At 44.2% G+C, this 19,897-nt stretch overlaps 1 protein-coding gene across 5 annotated transcripts in view; it reads right to left on the minus strand.

Moving 5' to 3' along the window:
• Positions 1 to 4,001: 4,001 nt before the first annotated feature.
• smpd5 (sphingomyelin phosphodiesterase 5) overlaps positions 4,002 to 19,897 on the minus strand; it is a 36,438-nt gene continuing 20,542 nt past the window's right edge. For 3 of the 5 annotated variants that reach the window (XM_078230555.1, XM_078230566.1, XM_078230571.1), the window contains exons 4-8: positions 14,586 to 14,726; positions 10,178 to 10,267; positions 7,786 to 7,849; positions 6,791 to 6,950; positions 4,002 to 4,805 (exon numbers count right to left, since the gene is read on the minus strand). In XM_078230555.1, coding sequence (XP_078086681.1) covers positions 4,674 to 4,805; positions 6,791 to 6,950; positions 7,786 to 7,849; positions 10,178 to 10,267; positions 14,586 to 14,726 — 587 coding nt within the window. In that variant the 3' untranslated portion in view covers positions 4,002 to 4,673. The remainder of the gene's footprint in view (positions 4,806 to 6,790; positions 6,951 to 7,785; positions 7,850 to 10,177; positions 10,268 to 14,585; positions 14,727 to 19,897) is intronic. The other 2 variants (XM_078230579.1, XM_078230585.1) reach the window with 2 other exon arrangements.

Below are 19,897 nucleotides of genomic sequence, written 5' to 3' on the forward strand. Positions count from 1 at the left end.
ACAGAGGGTGGTGGGAGCCTGGAATGCGCTGCCAAGTAGGGTGGTGGAGGCAGGCACGCTGACATCGTTTAAGACTTACCTGGATAGTCACATGAGCAGCCTGGGAATGGAGGGATACAAACGATTGGTCTAGTTGGACCAAGGAGCGGCACAGGCTTGGAGGGCCGAAGGGCCTGTTTCCTGTGCTGTACTGTTCTTTGTTTTTGGAGCAACGGAGGTTGAGGGGAGACCTGATAGAAGTCTACAAGATTATGAGGGGCATGGATAGTCAGAAGCTTTTTCCCAGGGTGGAAGAGTCAATTGCAAGGGGGCATAGGTTTAAGGGGCAAGGTTTAAAGGACATGGACGAGGCAGATTTTTTACACAGAGTACTGGGCGCCTGGAACTCATTGCCGGGGGAGGTAGTGGAAGCGGATATGATAGTGAGTTTTAAGGAGCGTCTCAACAAATACATGAATAAGATGGGAATAGAGGAATATAGTCCCTGGAAGGGTAGGGTGTTTTCGTTAAGTCGGGCAGCATAGTCGGTGCAGGCTTGTAGGGCCGAAGGGCCTGTTCCTGAGCTGTAATTTTCTTTGTTCTATGATTCTATGCAAAGCTTTTGCTTTGCATACTATGACTCATGCTGAATCTAACTGCTCAACTAGAAAAAGAAGCATTGAGTATGATTTTTTGGTGCAAAGGTTTCTTTATTCTTTGGGTGGTTTCACACTGTTAACTGATCATTGATCTATAATTATTTTTGGGCTATGTAAAGGCTTATCTTTGTCATCTGTTAGCCAATGCAAAGATGGTCACTGATCTTATCTGCACATTCTTATGCCAAGTATTGTCAATCTGTGTACCATGCTAATGATGCCACCAATTAGGTTTGCTAAATTCTTTGAACTTGAGAAGCTGTCACAGGCAGTGACAAATCAGAAATGATCCTGTAAAGAGGAGGATGATGGATGATACGGAAAGGAACAATAGCTGGAATGCATCATATGCATCCTGATTTGAAACCATGTGTGTCAAAGTTTGAGTTGACTATGTAAGGTGGGTGTCTGTTGTAGGGAATCTGAGTGCTTATTTCTCCTAATTTGCGAGCAAGAGTTTTTGAGCAACATGAAGGAAATCCTGGTATATTGCAGGTGAAGGAAGTAGCACAGTTATTTTTATGGTCAGATCTGGATGCTCAGATTGAAGAAAAAGATGGGACAGTGTCAATCCTGTGCACAAATAAGGAAAATGCTACATTGTCTCCTTGACACCCTTAGGAATGCCCTAAAATACCATGGCAACAATTGCATGTAGATTTTGCTGGGTTACATCCTCTTAGTCATAGTTAAGGCACACGCAAAGTGGCCAGAAATTATCACGAAAGTGGCAAATCGAATTCTATCCTGAAAAGTGTGAGGTAATGCATTTGGGGAGGGTAAACAAAGCAAGGGAATACTCAATAAATGGGAAGATATTGAGAGGGTAGCACAATGGTTAGCACTGCTGCCTCACAGCACCAGGGTACTGGGTTCAATTCCCAGCTTGGGTCACTGTGGAGTTTGCACATCCCATGTTTGCATGGATTTCCTCTGGGTTCCTCCCACAATCCAAAGATGTGCAGGTTAGGTGGATTGGCCATAGCCAATGTTGTTCCTTTAAGAAGGGTAGCAAGAATAATCCAGGCAATTACAGGCTGGTGAGCCTTACATCAGTGGTCGGGAAATTATTGGGAGAGGATTCTTCGAGACAGGATTTATTCCCACTTGGAAATAAGTGGACGTAATAGCGAGAGGCAACATGGTTTTGTGAAGGGGAGATCGTGTCTCACTAACTTCATTGAGTTTTTCGAGGAAATGATAAAGATGATTGAGGAGGGTAGGGAAGTGGATGTTGTCTACATGGACTTCAGTCAGGCTTTTGACAAGTTCCCTCATGGCAGACTGGTGAAGAAGGTGAAGTTGCATGGGATCAGAAGTGAGCTGGCAAGGTGGAAACAAAACTGCCTCGGTCAAAGAAGACAGAGGGTAGCAGTGGAATGCTGCGTTTCTGATGAGAAGATGAGGGCTATGAGAAGTGGCGTTCCTCAAGGATCAGTGCTTTGGAGGAAAATGTAACTGGTTTGATTAGTAAGTTTGCAGACGACACAAAGGTTGGTGGATTTGCGGATAGCGGCGAGGAGTGTCAGAGGATAGAGATTGGTTGGAGACTTGGGCGGAGAGATGGCAGATGGAGTTTAATCCGGACAAATGTGAGGTAATGCATTTTGGAAGGTCTAATACAGATAGGAAATATACAGTAAATGGCAGAGCCCTTAAGAGTATTGATAGGCAGAGGGATCTGGGTGTACAGGTACACAAGTCACCAAAAGTGGCAACGCAGCTGGACAAGGTAGTCAAGAAGACATATGACATGTCTGCCTTCATTGGCCGGGGCATTGAGTTTAAAAATTGGCAAGTCATATTGCAGCTTTATAGAACGTTAGTTAGGCCGCACTTGGAATATAGTGTTCAATTCTGGTCACCACACTATCAGAAGGATGTGGAGGCTTTGGAGAGGGTACAGAAAATATTTACCAGGATGTTGCCTGGCATGGAGGGCATTAGCTATGAGGAGAGGTTGGAGAAACTTGGTTTGCTCTCACCGGAACGACAGAGGTCGAGGGGCAACCTGATAGAAGTCTACAAGATTATGAGGGGCACGGACAGAGTGGATAGTCAGAAGCTTTATCCCAGGGTGGAAGAGTCAATTACTCAGGGGCACAGGTTTAAGGTGCAAGGGGCAAGGTTTAAAGGAGATGTACGAGGCAGATTTTTGTTTTACATAGAGGGCGGTGGGTGCCTAGAACTTGCTGCCAGGGGAGGTAGTTGAAGCAGATACAGTAGTGAGTTTTAAGGGGCGTCTTGACAAATACATGAATAGGATGGGAATAGAAGGATATGGTCCCTGGAAGGGTGGGGGTCTTAGTTAAGTTGGGCAGCATGATCGGTGCAGGCTTGGAGGGCCAAAAGGTCTGTTCCTGTGCTGTAATTTTCTTTATTCTTTGTAAATTGCCCTTTAGTGTCAGAGGACTAGCTGGAGTAAACACGTGGAGTTATGGGGATAGAGCCTGGGCTGGATTGTAGTTGGTGCAGACTTGATGGGCCAAATAGCCTCCTTCTGCATGACAGGATTTTATAATCCGAGATGGACAAGATGGTCAAAAAAGCATATGGAATGCTTTCCTTTATTAGACTAGGTACTGAATAAAAGCACAAAGATGCAATGTTGGACCTGTATAAAACGCTGGTAAGGCAGTAGTTGGAATTTTGCTCTGGCACCATATTACAGGAAGGACATAATTGCAGAGAAGATTGAAAACCGAAGCCAAGATCAGATAAGATCTCAAACAATGAGACAGAGAGAATCTGGTGAACTGGTGCAACAATAATCTCTCCCTTAATGTCAGTAAAACGAAGGAGATAGTCATCGACTTCAGGAAGTGTAGTGGAAGACATGCCCCGTCTACATCAATGGGGATGAAGTGGGAATAGTCCAGAGCTTCAAGTTTTTAGGTGTCCAGATTACCAACAACCTGTCCTGGTCCCACCATGCTAATGCTAAAGTTAAGAAACCCCACCAACTCCGCTATTTTCTCAGGAGGCTAAGGAAATTTGGCATGTCCGCTATGACTCACCAACTTTTACAGATGCACTACAGAAAACATTCTTCGTGGTTGTATCACAGCTTGGTATGTTTGCTGCTCTGTCCAAGACCGCAAGAAACTACAAAGGGTTCTGAACAAAGCTCAGTCCATCATGCAAACTCGTCTCCCATCCATTGACTGTCTACATTTGCCCGCTGCCCTGGAAAAGCAGCCAGCATAATCAAGGACTCCAAGCATCCTGAGAAGCTGCGCTCTATTTTCTCTCTTTAGGCCAGTACTGACATGATGGGCTGAATGGCCTCTTTCTGCAACATTTCTCTGATTCTAGAACACTTTTTCTGTCACAATCAACAATAAAAGGAGTCAAAGGCGTCTTGCTTAAAGTGTCATTTATACAATACAAAGAGAGAAAAACAGTAGGCATGGACAATCAGAGCACACACCAGCGACCCACTTACTGCTCTGCACAACATGGTGGTCTTCTGCCACCCTTCTTCCCTTTACAACCATCAGCATTAGATCCAGGTCAGCATCGATGAAGTGATGGGTCAACCATGCGCAAGGTGTTAGATCTCTGGCTCTCCTGTGCCATCTTGCTTTCCTCTGGTGCTGTAAGAGACTTTGGAACAATCAGATCTCTCTTTTAGGGCAATTAATAGCCTCAGTGATAGCTGCCATGGAGAGTCTAAATCAGTTCCACACATCAGACCCACTCCCACAGGCTAATCGGGCAGTGAATCAGTCACCATATCAAAGGTTCTTCCCCATGAAAATCACGTCTTAATCAGTTTCCTTCCAGAGGCCGGATCCGGTTCCTGCCTCCTTCCTCAGCCCAGTATGTCTGATGTAGAAAGGGCTCCTTTCCCATCAACAACATTCTTCATCGTGAAAAGCAGAAGAAATTGCTGAAAATCAAAATTCCTGGGCAGTCTTGTTAGAATATTTATATTTCTTAAAAATACCAGATCAAAGATTAGTTCTTCTGTACATATTGAGGTTTTTGGCACTGATTGCAGTCAGTCTGCTTCTGAGGGAGGGTAAAGGGTGATCAAAGGTCAACATCTTGGTCACGGTTCACATCTCCTTCCTCGGGCGCGATGGAAATGAAGAGTCTCATTCCGACAGGAAGATGGTCGGTCAGTCCAGCCAGCTGGGTTATAAAGGTGAACTCCTCCAGTTCCTGCCGTGAAGAGATAAATAAATTCGCATAGTCATCTTTCTACATGAACAAATTGGGAATTTCCTCCCATACAACTGAAGACTTGATGGGCCGAATGGTCTCATTCTGCACCATAAAGATTCTGACACAGTGTTCTCTAGTTCTAGACCTCTCTCGCCAGGAGAAACATCCTTCCTGTATGTCATGTTGCACCGTTTAAGAATTTTATTGATTTGAATAAGATCACCTCTCATTCTTCTGAACACCAGAAAGCAAAGGCCCAATCTATTTAATCTTTCCTCATAGGAATTCTCTCCATCCCAGGAATTACTTTAGTGAACCTCTGTTGCACTCCCTCTGTGGAAAGTATATCTTTCCTGCCTAAGGAGACCAAAACTACACACCACGCATTAGATGTGGTCTCAACAAGGCTCCATATAACTGCAGTAAGTCATCTTCATTCCTACCTCCTAGCTATGAGAGGTTGGAGAAACTTGGTCTGTTCTCACTGGAGCGACGGAGGTTATGGGGAGACCTGATAGAAGCCGACAAGATTATGAGAGGCATGGACAGAGTGGATAGTCAGAAGCTTTTTCCCCAGGGTGGAAGAGTCAATTACTAGGGGACATAAGTTTAAGGTGCGAGGGGCAAGATTTAAAGGAAATGTACGAGGCAGATTTTTTACACATAGTGGGTGCCTGGAACTCGTTGCCGGGGGTGGTAGTGGAAACAGATACGGTAATGACTTTTAAGGGGTGTCTTGACAAGTACATGAATGAGATGGGAATAGAGGGATATGGTCCCCGAAAGCGTAGGGGGTTTTAGTTAAGTCAGGTAGCATGGTCGGTGCAGACTTGGAGGGCCGAAGGGCCTGTACCTGTGCTGTAATTTTCTTTGTCCTATTAGTCCATCCTTTATTACAGATTCTCATCTTTTCCCTGCAACTAATGTTAAGTCTATAGTTTCCTGCTTTCTCTCCTTTAACTAGTGGGGCCAACTGTCACCTTTCAATCTGCAGGAACCATTCCAGAGTCTATAAAGAACAAAGAAAAGTACAGCACAGGAACAGGAACAGGCCCTTCAGCCCTCTAAGCCTGTGCTGATCATGATGAATCTCACTGGCTGTCCTGTCTGAAGACAATACACATCTCTTTAACCTGTCTTAATGCTCTCTCCACTCACATTGTTTGTACCTTTAAGACTTGATTAGCTGTAAGGATTCGCATTCCAACCATTATTCTGTAAATTGAGTTTGTGTTTTTATATGCTCTGTTTGTGAACAGAATTCCCACTCACCTGAAGGAGCTGCTTAAGGCTCCGAAAGCTAGTGGCTTTTGCTACCAAATAAACCTGTTGGACTTTAACCTGGTGTTGTTAAACTTCTTACTCATCATGATGCCCTAACTAAACTTCTGCCCTTACTCGGTCCGTATCCCTCTATTCCCTATTCACACATCCATCCAGATGCCTCTTAAATGTTGTTAATGTGCCTGCTTCCACCACCTCCTCTGGCAGCGCGTTCCAGGCACCCACCACTCTCTGCGTGAACAACTTCCCCCCCACATCTCCCTTAAACTTTCCCCCTCTCACCTTGACCTGTGCCCCCTTGTAACTGACACTTCCACCCTGGGAAAAAGCCTCTATCTACCCTGTCTATGCTTCTCAATTTTGTAGACCTCGATCAGGTCTCCACTCAGCCTCCATCTTTCCAGTGAAAGCAATCCTAGTTTATTCAATCTCTTCGCTTCTCATAGTCAATGCCCTAGAGACCAGGCAACACCCTGGTGAACCTTCTTTGCACTCTCTCCAAAGCTTCCACTTCCTTCTGGCAGTGTGGTGACCAGAACTGCACACAATACTCCAAATGCAGCCTAACCAAGGTTTTATATAGCTGCAACGTGATTTGTCAACTCTCGTACTCAATGCAGTGGATGCAGGTCAGTGGGCACGGGGTGTTGGGTGAAGGGGACTGGGATGTAAGAGTTGAGATAAGGCAGCAAACTCACAGTAGTCACTTCCTTTGCAACAGTGTCTTCCCGATACAACAAGTAATCGATCCTGCGACCACCTCCCACGTTTCTGGGCTCTGTGCTGTCAGTGGTGTCGATAGCAGGGTTCATGGGGAATGCCAGGTACTGTTTCCTTAATTCATCAACTTCCAAGGCCCTGAAAGGATTGAAAACATGTGTTTTGAACCTGGGATTCAAGTATCTTCACTCAACTACTCTTAGCCATCTGCGAGGTACGAGATCTGGAGACAGGCAGACAAACAGATCAATTTATAGAAATAGTTCAAAGTGCTTCATGCAGAGAGAGCCATTTGAAGTTTTTTTAAAAAAAATGCAAGGTAGTTGGCCTATTCAGAATAAAGAAATGAAAAACCAAAGTAGCATTTATTCCTTTCACAGCTCGACATCCTAAAGCACGCTTTGAAATGCAGTCTCTTATTATGTAGGAAATGTGGCATCTAATTTATGTAAAGCTCGATTTCACCAACAACAATGGGATAAATGGCAATCATTCTAAATATTGGTTGGGGGATAAACCTTGGCAAAGAACTGGGGAAAATTCCCCTATTCCTCTTCAAAATGGTGCCATTTGATGTTTTTATTCAAAGGTGGCAAACCTCAGTTTAACATCTCATTTAAAGGATGGCACCTCCAGCAGAAGCACTCTCCAAATAATTGCATACTTCCAAGGATGGTCTTACCAAAACCCTGTACAACTGTGGCAAAACTTGTTTATTCTTGGATTCAAATTCCTTGCAATAAAGCCAATATACTACTGACTTTCTTAATTGTTTGCTATACCTGTGCATTCAGTACTACATGAGGAATGCCAGCCTGGATTGTGCACTCCACCTCGGAGTCAGAAGGTTGTGGCCTCAACTCCCAGCCCAGAGGCAGGAGTGCTACCCAGTCACTGCTGCCACGAGTACAGGCAGCTTTGTAGTTGGGCTCAGTTGTGCTGTGTGTGTTCTGCTCCTCTTGCCGTTACTCACCTCTGCAAGTTTTCGGGGTTCATCACCGGAACTTCATACATGGTTCTTTGTTCCAACAGTGTACCTAACAAAAAGGAAGTGTGACATTTAGACATTGGAGGGGTCAAGAAAGCTGGTAGTGAGTAGAGCCGAATGTCGGTTTTCATGTGGAACCTGACATTTCAAAGACAAAGAGGAAAAAACCACACAGTGCAGTGAGCCGTTCTCCCATTCAAATGATTATTGTTGATCTTGGGCTTCAACTCCACTTTCCTGCCGGCTTCCCGTATCCCTGAGACAATTGTCTTAAATATATCTAATAGTGGAACAGCCACAACCATCTGGGGGATATATTCACAACCCTTTGAAGAAATGTTTCCTTATGTCAGTCTAAATGATCGGCCCCACATCCTGAAACCGTGCTCCTTGTTCTAGATTCCTCAGTCAGAGAAAACAGTTTCAGCATCTACCTTGGCAAGCTCCTTCATAAATTTGAAGGTTTCAGTGAGATCATCTTCAATTTTTCTAAATTGTAGAAAACACTGACCCAATTTAAGCCTCTCACCACCACCACCTGGAGGCTCCGCTCCAAGTCACTCACCATCCTGACTTGGAAATATATCGCCGTTCCTTCACTGTTGCTGGGTCAAAATCCTGGAACTACCTCCCTAACAGCACTGTGAGTGTACCTGCACCTCAGGGGCTGCAGTGCTTCAAGACGACATCTGACCACCATCTTTGCACGGTTAACTAGGGATGGGCAATAAATGCTACCTTAGCCAGCAACACCCACATTCCCTAAATGAATTTAAAGGAAATTGTCTCATCCCAGGGATCAATCTAGTGAACCTTCGCTGTACTGCCTCCAAGACAAGTATACCCTTCCCTAAATATGGAAGGCAAAACAGCTCACCTTTCTACTGAGCTTAGTATCTGCAAATTTAAAAAATCAGGAGTATGAGGGAGTGGTGGCAAAGGATAGTGAGGGGGAAACTTGACTGTCATAATGCAACAGGAGTAGGAAACAGAAAAATATGCAACAGAGCAAATCCAGAGTTGCAAACAATTGTAAAAAATTAAAGCTACAGGTTCTTTATTTGAATGCATGAAGCATTTGCAACAAGACAGATGAGTTGATAGCACAGACTGCATCATATGAGTATGCTGTATTAGGTATTACAGAAACGTGGTTGCAGACTCCTAGTTCTCTCATCTCAATAACCTACTGTCATACAACCAATCCAAAATGCTTCAATCCCCTGATATACTTTTATGAATCCCCTCCCTTTGTCCCACCACAGGCAGCCTTGCCCTCTGATGTCCAAGCTTCATTCCCTGGAACTCCCTCTATAAATCATCAATCTCACTCTGCTGTTTGGAGACCATCCTTAAATCCCATCTCTTAGGACCAACACAACCGGTGGCATTTGTATTGGTAAATCTCCCAGTCTTTCCTCTCTTTCAAAACTGGATTTAAAATCAGTCCAGGTGATGATTTCTTGTCCTTCCCAGAGGGGTTGTATAAATCACCTGGACAGATTTATTTGAGGATCTGAAATTCCTTCTTGGGGGAAGCACCCCTCCACAAAGACAGTTAATAATTTGAATCCTTACTCTGTCTCAAACCATGATAATCTGGCAAACATTCATTTATCCGAGTTAAAAGCAAATTGCTGCGGATGCTGGAATCTGAAACCAAAAGAGAAAATACTGGAAAATCTCAGCAGGTCTGGCAGCATCTGTTAGGAGGGAAAAGAGCTGACATTTCGAGTCCAGATGAGCCTTTGTCAAAGCCCTTTGAATGAGGAGCCCTTTAACAAAGGGTCATCTGGACTTGAAATGTCAGCTCTTTTCTCTCCTTACAGATGCCGCCAAACCTGCTGAGATTTTCCATCATTTTCTCTTTTGGTTTCATTCATCCTAGGTTTGAACGAAGAATCCTTCAAGACTGGAGTTAAAACACATTACAATCCCTACCATTTAACATGTCCACATTTAAATCAGGCAATTACTTATATTTGCCAAAGAACAATCACTATTTTAAAGTTGCAGTTATTGCATATTAAGTACTCCACCTATTTTGCACTGCAACTGCTGTGTTTATTCATTAAGGTACACAGAATGCAAGAACCAGCATGAGTACTTTTGTTTATAATACCTTGTGCATACTTAAACCTTTCTAATCACCTACAAGTGGAATGGGTGGGGTCACCATTTGTGTTAAACATGGACTCCAGTGACAAAAGTGAATACAATCGCGACCTACAGAGTGTGGTATTACAGTCTTGGCGCTATATCGTTATATTGCTGATGCACATATTACACAAATCCTCTTTGCACCCCCTTTATAAATGGAGGGGGACTGAATATAAATATCATTAACCTCACCAAATGAAGTCCAACAAGTACTAACCTATGACACCAGGCTTCTCTTTACCAGGTCCAAAACCGCAGGGATCTTTATACATTTTGAATATCTGGTGCTGCTGTTCCAACTGATCTTCTAGAGGAGAAAGAAATGGTTAAGGATGTTGGCTGTTTTTCATCCAGTGCAGTTAGCAATATCCAGTCTAAGTTCAAACCTCTGAGGGTTCAGAATTAAGTTAAATTGATTTTGACCTATTTTAATGCTCAGCTTTAACTTACTAAATTATGTGTGATGAGTAAGTTGTTGGAAGGTATTTTGAGAGAAAGGATCTACAGGCATTTAGAGACGCAAGACTGATTAGGGACAGTCAGCATGGCCTTGTGGGTGGAAAATCATGTCTCACAAATTTGATTGAGTTTTTTGAAGGGGTAACCAAGAAGATAGATGAGGGCAGTGCAGTTGATGTTGTCCACATGGACTTTAGCAAGGCCTTTGACAGGTACCGCATGGTAGGTTGTTGCATAAGGATAAATCTCACAGGATCCAGGTCTCTAAATGGATACAAAATTGGCTTCTTGACAGGCCAGAGGTTGGTTGTAGAGGGTTGTTTTTCAAACTGGAGGCCTGTGACCAGGGATCAGTGCTGGGTCCACTGTTATTTGTAATTTATATTAATGATTTGGATCAGGATATAGGAGACATGATTAGTAAGTTTGCAGATGACACCAAAATTGGTGGCATAGTGGACAGTGAAGAAAGTTATCTCCAATTGCAAAGGGAGCTTGATCAATTGGGCCAGTGGGCTGATAAATGGCAGATGGAGTTTGATTTAGACAAATGCGAGGTGATGCATTTTGGCAAGTTGAACCAGGGCAGGACTTACTCAGTTAATGGTAGGGCGTTGGGGAGAGTTACAGAACAAAGAGATCTAGGGGTACAGGTTCATAGTTCCTTGAAAGTGGAGTCACAGGTGGACAGAGTGGTGAAGGCGGCATTCGGCATGCTTGGTTTCATCGGTCAAAACATTTAATACAGGCGTTGGGACGTCTTGTTGAAGTTTTACAAGACATTGGTAAGGCCATACTTGGAATACTGTGTGCAGTTCTGGTCACCCTATTATAGAAAGGATATTATTAAACTAGAAAGAGTGGAGAAAAGATTTACTAGGATGCTACCGAGACTTGATGGTTTGAGTTATAAGGAGAGGTTGGATAGACTGGGACTTTTTTCTCTGGATCATAGGAGGCTGAGGGGCGATCTTCTAGAGGTCTATAAAATAATGAGGGGCACAGATCAGCTAGATAGTCAATATCTTTTCCCAAAGGTAGGGGAGTCTAAAACTATAGGGCATGGGTTTAAGGAGAGAGGGGAGAGATACAAAAGTGTCCAGAGGGGCAATTTCTTCATACAGAGGGTGGTGAGTGTCTGGAACAAGATGTCAGAGGTAGTAGTAGAGGCAAGTACAATTTTGTCTTTTAAAAAGCATTTAGATAGTTACATGGGTACGATGGGTATAGAGGTATATGGGCCAAATGTGGACAATTGGGATTAGCTTAGGGGTTTAAAAAAAAAGGGCGGCATGGACAAGTTGGGCCGAAGGGCCTGTGTCCATGCTGTAAACCTCTATGACTCTATGTAATCTTTTTCTCACATGCTTATTATACAGATAAAATATTCTATCATATTAAGCTCGGTTAACCATGCAGGCACCAAGGATTAAAAATGGGCTCTTCCAGTCCAACTTTACCTTTTACTAACAGTGCTTTAGAAGCAGCTGAATTTGTGTTAAAAACCTAATTAGTTTGATAATACCTCAAATAAAGCAAAATACTGGAAATCTGGATGCTGGAAATCTGAAGAAAAAAAAGAAAATTCTGGATAAACTCAGCAGGTTTGGCAGCATCCATGGAGAAAGAAACAGAATTAACATTACAAGTCCTGATGACATGAGGCAGCACGGTGGTTAGCACTGCTGCCTCACAGCGCCAGGGACCCGAGTTCAATTCCCAGCTTGGGTCACTGTCTGTGTGGAGTTTGCACATTTTCTCTGTGTCTGCGTGGGTTTCCTCCAGGTGCTCCGGTTTCCTCCCACGGTCCGAAACTTGCGCTGTTTAGTTGCATTGGCCATGCTAAATTCTCCCTCAGTGTACCTGAACAGGTGCCAGAGTGTGGCAGCTAGGGGATTTTCATAGTAGCTTCTTGTGGCTAATAAATAAACTTTAAATTTTCGAAGACACTGCTTTAGAACTTGAGGGATAAAAAGAATTATATAATGGAGGAGTGAGGGGAGGGAGTACAGAACGGAAGGTCAGTGGTAGGTTGGGGCTAAGGAGAAATTAACAAAGATATCATGGATTTAAGACAAAGGGAATGTTAATGGTGACATTATGGACTGAAGAGTGCTATTGAGGTAAGATAGCAGACTGTGTTAACAGGAGAACAAAGGTCAGTGCTCAGTGGGAACAAAATTGAGGGAAAGTTTCCCCCTCCATTTTTACCCCACTTTTTGTTTTTGTGGCTCCCTTGGCTTGCCCCAGTACAACATCACCCTTCCCCCACAGGGCCATCTGTACCTGGCTGTTCAGTTTTGTTTCCTTCTACCAAACTGAAGTGGAAAGGTCTTAAGGACTTGAAACATCAACTCTCTTTCTCCCTCTCAGAAGCTGCCAGACCCAAGTGCATCCAGCATTTTCTGGTTTTAATTCAATGTACTGACAGGAACTTGAAGTCCCATACCAAGTTGCTTCCCTCTTAACTGCTTCTGAAGGGGCTGAGAGCGCCAGTTCAATGTATCAAACTGATCACAGCAAGTCAAGATGGTAGCCCAATCCCGTCTCCTTGTGGTAATAAATGCCAGCCTGGCCAGAAACCCTCAGATCCTGGGAACCATTTTGATTTATAATAGTAAAAGACAATCTGTGCACAGATGACTAATCACAACAACATATTCACAGGAGAATTATCAAATAAAATCAGACACTGAACCATAAAAGGGGGTATTAGGTTAGGTGACTAAAAGCTTGGTCATAGACTTAGGTTTTAAAGAGTTTCTTAAAGGAAGAAAGCGAGGCAGAGAAGGGATTCCAGAGCTTAGGACCCAGCCAACTGAAGGCACAGCCACCAATGTTGGAGCGATTATAATTGGGAATGTCCAAGAGGTCAGAATTAGAGGAACACAGATACCTGGAGGGTTGTGGGGCTGAAAGAGAATAGTGCTTTGGAGGGGCAAAAGCCAGGGTAGGGTGTTTAAATAAAGGCAATGTCTGACCAGAGTGTGCAAAGGTGATAGGGGAACAGGGACAGGACTTGAATCAAGGCATGAACAACAGAATTTTGGAAGAGCTCAGGTTTACGGAGGGGAGGATGCAGAAGAGCAGCCAGGAGTGTTAGAATAGTTGTGCCGAGAGACAATGAGCAGAAATGTGAATGAGGCTTCAGCAGCAGATGAGATGAGACAGAAGTGATGTCAGGTATGAATCTTAGAATCCCTACAGCACAGAAAGAGGCCATTTGGGCCATCGAGTCTGCACCGACCACAATCCCACCCAGGCCCTACCCCCATATCCCTACATATTTACCCACTAATCCCTCTAACCTACGCATCCCAGGACACTAAGGACAATTTTAGCATGGCCAATCAACCTAACCCGCACATCTTTGGACTGTGGGAGGAAACCGGAGCACCCGGAGGAAACCCACGCAGACACGGGGAGAATGTGCAAACGCCACACAGACAGTGACCCAAGCCGGGAATCGAACCCAGGTCCCTGGAGCTGTGAAGCAGCAGTGCTAACCACTGTACTACCGTGCCGCCCAATGTTAAGGTTTAAGGATGTGGAAGTAGCTGTGTTCGTGATGGTGTGATATGGGTTTGGGAGCTCATTTCGGGATCAAATGTGACACCAAAGTAAACTGTTGCCAGGGAAGATCAGATGATACTTCAGCAAGAGTGGGCTCTCACTGGCAGAGAAGGGGAGTCATGATGTGGAGATGCCGGCGTTGGACTGGGGTAAACACAGTAAGGAGTCTAACAACACCAGGTTAAAGTCCAACAGGTTTATTTGGTAGCAACCGCCACTCGCTTTCGGAGCGCTGCTCCTTCGTCAGGTGAGGGGTCAGACATTGCCTTTATTTAAACACCCTACCCTGGCTTTTGCCCCTCCAAAGCACTATTCTCTTTCGGCCCCACAACGCTCCAGGTATTTGTGTTCCTCTAATTCTGACCTCTTGGACATTCCCAATTATAATCGCTCCAACATTGAGTTTGTGTCTTTATATGCCCTGTTTGCTGTTTATGAGCAGATCTCCCACTCACCTGACGAAGGAGCAGCGCTCCGAAAGCTAGTGGTGTTTGCTACCAAATAAACCTGTTGGACTTTAACCTGGTGTTGTTAGACTCCTTACAGAGAAGGGGAGAGCATTATTATTTTCAAGTGTATGGACAGACACTCACCCAGGGAGCAGTTGTCAAAGTTGAAGTCCCCACAAAGAACATCGAACACAATCTTCTCATCCTCACTCCTGGATGTACTCTGGAACTCACTGATCCACACTATCATGTGACTGAGCTGGCTTTGGCGAATGTGGCAATCCTCTGAAAGAGACATATGGACTTGAAACCAGACAAACACTCAAACTCACATGGAGCATTCCCTTGACTTGGTGATTTGAAAATAAAAGCTTTCAATTTTCACAGAGACTCTGCTTTTAACACTTTCAGATCAGCTGCATTTTCTGCCAATGCTGTGCATATGCAGTTGTATGTTTCTGCATGTTTACGCTGCAGCAAGGCACATGCATAGTCACCACTCCTGGCAGCAGCAAGACAGAATGCTGTAAATTTCAAAGCAAAAGTAAAGTTTATTTATTAGTCACCAGTAGGCTTACATTAACTCCGCAATGAAGTTACTGTGAAAATCCCCTAGCCACCACACTCTGGCGCCTGTTTGAGTACACTGAGGGAGAATTTAACATGGCCAATACACCTAACCAGCACGTCCTTGGACTGTGGGGGGAAACCGGAGCACCTGGCGGAAACCCAAGCAGACACGAGGAGAACGTGCAGACTCCACACAGTCACCCAAGCCGGGAATTGAATCCAGGGTCCCTGGCGCTGTGAGGCAGCAGTGCTAACCACTGTGCCACTCCAAGTCTATCTTGGACTGAGAGCAATGAATTTTGGAAACTCCTTTTACAGGGAGTTAGAAGACTTTGTAGACAGGAAACAAATATCTTTTCCTTCTGGGATGATTTACCGCAGCCATGTTGGTCAGTTTTTCGAAAGTTGGTCAAACTATATAACAAGTCTCAATGTTACTGAGGCTGTGCCTGTCCTCACACAGCTGCACCCAGTGGAACATGCTCTGTGCAGACTGTAATATAAATCGAATGTAGATGGCCGAGAGGATTAGACACTATTGCTTCACCTCATTCTTTCCCCTTCCACAACTGAGTTCCAGGTTCCAACAGTGAATATCAATAGATGACTGCGCATGCACACAAGTACTGGTGGCTATTTTGCGTGGCCACATTGCACTGGCAGCCCACAATATTTCAGATTACATCTGATGCCTCCTTTTATTTTGCAGAATTCTTCCTCTTTACTTGTTCCATTAAAGATCTTAAGGTGCAGTGAGTAGCATGGCTGCCCCGAGATAGAGAGGTGAGATTGACTGCCCTTGACAGCAAGGCAGCATTTGACTGGGTATGGCATTAAGGAGCTCTAGCAAAAAAGTCAATAGGAATTGGGGGGAAAAATCCATTGAACAGAAACTGAACGAGACTAGCTATATAAATATTGTGGCTACCAGAGGAGGTCAAAGGCTAGGAATTCTGTGGTGAGTAACTCATCTCCTGACTCCCAGAAGCCTGTCTGCCATCTACAAGGTGCAAGAGTGTAATGGAATACTCTCCACTTGCCTGGATGGGTGCAGCTCCAACAACACTCATGAAGCTTGACACCATCCAGGACAAAGCAGCCCCGCTTGATTGCTACCGCTTTCACAAACAACCAATCCCTTCACCACTGCTGCACAGTGGCAGCAGTGTGTACTATCTACAAGATGCACTGCAGGAACTCACCAAGCTTCCTTAGGCAACACCTTCAAAATCCACAGTCACTACCATCTAGAAGGACAAGAACAGCAGATACTTGGGAACATCGCCACCTGGAGGTACGCCTCCAAGTTACTCACCATTCTGACTGTTCCTTCACTGTCACTGGAATTCCCTCCCTAACAGCACAGTGGGTATACTTACACCTCAGGGACTGCAGTGGTTTAAGACGGCAGTTCACCGTCACCTTCTTATGGGCAACTGGAGATGGGTAATATATACTGGTCCATCCAGTCACATCCACATCCCATAAAGGAAGAGAAAAAAAGCTCCAGGTTCAAGTCCCACTCAAGGTCTTCATAAACAGGGAAGGTGCATTGATAGCATGGCCGAACGGAGGGTACCAACCTACAAATTCTTGAAATTCACCAATAGGAGGACACATCATTGGAGGCTGTAAGCTGGAGAAATTCTTGGTCAGCCAGTGATGGAAAAAAAATTGGAGTCTTTACCGTCACAATCCACACGCACCACCATCATTTGTTTCAATGGCCAGTTGGCACATGACTAGCGTGTGGCTCAGAATAATACCAACATCAGGAGTTTGATTCTTGTTTCAGTGGAGGAAGACTTGTGACCTTTTTGCTTGCCCTCCAGAAAGCGGAAGGCAACACCAAACCATCGCTGAGAAACTAGCCAAGCAAATGGCTCAGTATGAAGCAGCAGCAGATAATGACATGCCTTCAGGCAAAGTACATAAGTGAACAAAGTCACCCGTTTTGTAAAATAATTTCCATTGCTTCCACACTATCCTGGACCTACCCACAACCATCAACCCATTTCCTCACCCCATCCCCCACTCGGCCCAGCCCACCTCACACTGACTCGATTTGCTTAAAACCTGTAACGTCTCTTTAATTTGATCATTTCTGATGGAAGGCCATTGATCAGAAACATCAACAGTCTATCTTGCAATAGGTGCTGCAAGACCCGAGTACCTTCAGAATGATCTGTTTTAATTTCAGATTTCCTGCATCTGCAATAGTTTGACTTTTGTCATGAATCTGAAACTTTGAATATTTTTGGCAGATAGGGTCTATCGAGCTGTAGGATGAGTAACACGCTGGCCTTGCTATCAACAACCCCATCCCATGAAATAACTTTTTCAAAGATCACTATGAAGTGCTGATGGCAATTTCATTTTTCGCTTCTTTAGGAAGATAGGAATTAGGAATGAGAGTCAGCAATTCAGCCCTTCGAGCCTGTTCCACCATTCTGTATGATCATGGCTGATCTCCATCTCATCCTAACTCCACTTCCCTGCCTTTTCCCCAAAGCCCTTTATCCCGCCTTTGATCAAATATTTATCTCTCTCTTTCTTGAATCCACTGATCGATTCTGCATCCACTGCACTCAGACAGTGAGTTCCATGGATTCACAACCCTCTGAGAAGTAGCTCCTCCTTGTTGTCAACCTCCCCCCTCTTACTCTACAACTATGACCTCTTGTCTTAGACTGTTCTAGAAGGGGAAACATTTGGTTAACAATTACTTTATCAATCCCGTTGGGTATTTTATATCCCTCAATCAAATCCCCCCTCATTCCTCTGTACTCCAGCAAGTACAAGCCCAAGCTACTCAACCGCTCCTCATACGACAGCCCCTTCAAACCTGGAATCCATCCAGTGAACCTCTTCTGAACCGCCTCCAGTGTCCCACATCCTTCCTCAATGAAGATGACCAAAACTGAACACAATACTCCAAATGTGGTCTCACCAATGCTTTATACAATTCTAACAACACTTCTCTACTTTTATATTCTGGACCTTTTGCAATAAATGCCAAGATTCCATTTGTCTTCCTTATAACATTCTGCACCTGCATACCCACTTTGAGACTCATGCACAAGGACACCCAGATCCCTCTGCACAGACGTCTTTTGAATCAGTTTCCTATTTAAATGGTAATTCGCCCTTTTCCAGCCAAAATGGATAACCTCGCATTTTAGTCACATTAAACACCATCTGCCAGATTCTGGCCCATTCCCCTAGCCTGTCAATGTCCATTTGTAAACTTTTTATCTCATCACAGCCTGCTTTCCTATCTATTTTCACGTTGTCAGCAAATTTCACTATGTTACACACTGTCCCTGTTTGTAGATCATTGATATAGATTGTAAATAGCTGTGGTCCAAGAACTGAACCCTGCAGGATCCCACTAGTTACAGACTGTCAACTGGGGAAGGACCCTATACTTTCCATCAGTCAGCCAATCCTCAATCCAAGCCACTACTCTACCCCAACCCTTGGGATCTAACCTTCTGGATCAGTCTCGTGTGGCACTTTACCAAATGCCTTCTGGAAGTCCAGATAGATCACATCCACAAGATCCCCGTTATCTATCTTGCTGGTTACATCCTGAAAGAACTCTAGCAGATTTGTCAAACAAGACTTGCCCTTCACAAAACTGTGCTGACGCTGGTGAATTGAGCTTTGCTTTTCCAGATGCTCAGTCACCTCCTCCTGAATGATTGACTCCAGCAACTTTCCCACCACAGAGATAAAGTTGACTGCTCTATAGTTTCCCACTTTTTGCCTCTCTCCTTTCTTGAATTAGGGCGTCACATCAGCATGTTTCCAGTCTACCGATACTTTTCCGGAATCCAGGGAATTTTGGAATATCATAATTAATGCATCCACTATCGCTGCTGTCACCTCCTTTAACACACTAGGGTGTAGACCATCAGGTCCCTGGGACTTACCTACTTTTAAACTCTTTACTGCTCAGTTTATTCTGCCTCAATAAAAATGAACAAGTGGGTGTGGTATATTTACATTTTCAAAATCATTTGATAAAGTGCTACAAGATAAGGTGGAGCAGTGAATCAGCATGGCAAGTGAATTAAAGAACTGGAAAACAGTAGGAGTAAAGGCCATTTTCAGGTTGAAAGGCTTACCAGTGGGGGAGGGCACACGGATCAATGCTGTGATCTCATTTTACAATGAGATGATTTAAATGAAGGGATGAAGTGTAACGTATCCAAGTTTGCTGACAATACAAAGCTAAGTGCCAAATGAAGCTGTTTGGAGAATATGGTTTGCAAAGGGATGTTGATGGCGGAAATGATTGAGAATGAAGGTGTTAGATGGAGCATGGTGAGGAAATGCTTTGGTGGGGAGAATGGAAAAGTATAATTTATTTTAAATGGTAAGAATTTAGTAAATGCTGATGTTCAGAGGGATTTCAATGTCCTATATAAAACACAAGGTTAACTTGCTTCCTCCTGAGATCCCTATCATCAGAGATGCCTTTCCTGGTGAGACCAAGAAATATCTGAGCACACTGGATGCCCCAAGGGCTGAGAGTCCGGACAATACCCCGGTTAGTACTGCTGAAGACTTCAAGAGCTAGCCATCATAGAAACGTTCTAACAGGGTTAGACAGGGTAGATTCAAAAAGAATGTTCCCGATGGTGGGGTAGTTCAGAACTAGTTTTGAGGATAAGGGATAAACTTTTAGAACTGAGGTGAGGAGAAATTTCTTCACCCAGAGAGTGGTGAATTTGTGGAATTCACTACCACAGAAAGTAGCTGAGGCCAAAATTCTGATTTCAAGGAGTAATTAGATATAGCTCTTGGGTCTAAAGGGATCAAGGGATATGAGGAAAGGCGGGATCAGGATATTGAATTTGATGATCAGCCATGATCAAAAT

Source organism: Mustelus asterias, chromosome 2 (assembly GCF_964213995.1).
Source record: "Mustelus asterias chromosome 2, sMusAst1.hap1.1, whole genome shotgun sequence".
Classification (NCBI taxonomy): domain Eukaryota; kingdom Metazoa; phylum Chordata; class Chondrichthyes; order Carcharhiniformes; family Triakidae; genus Mustelus; species Mustelus asterias.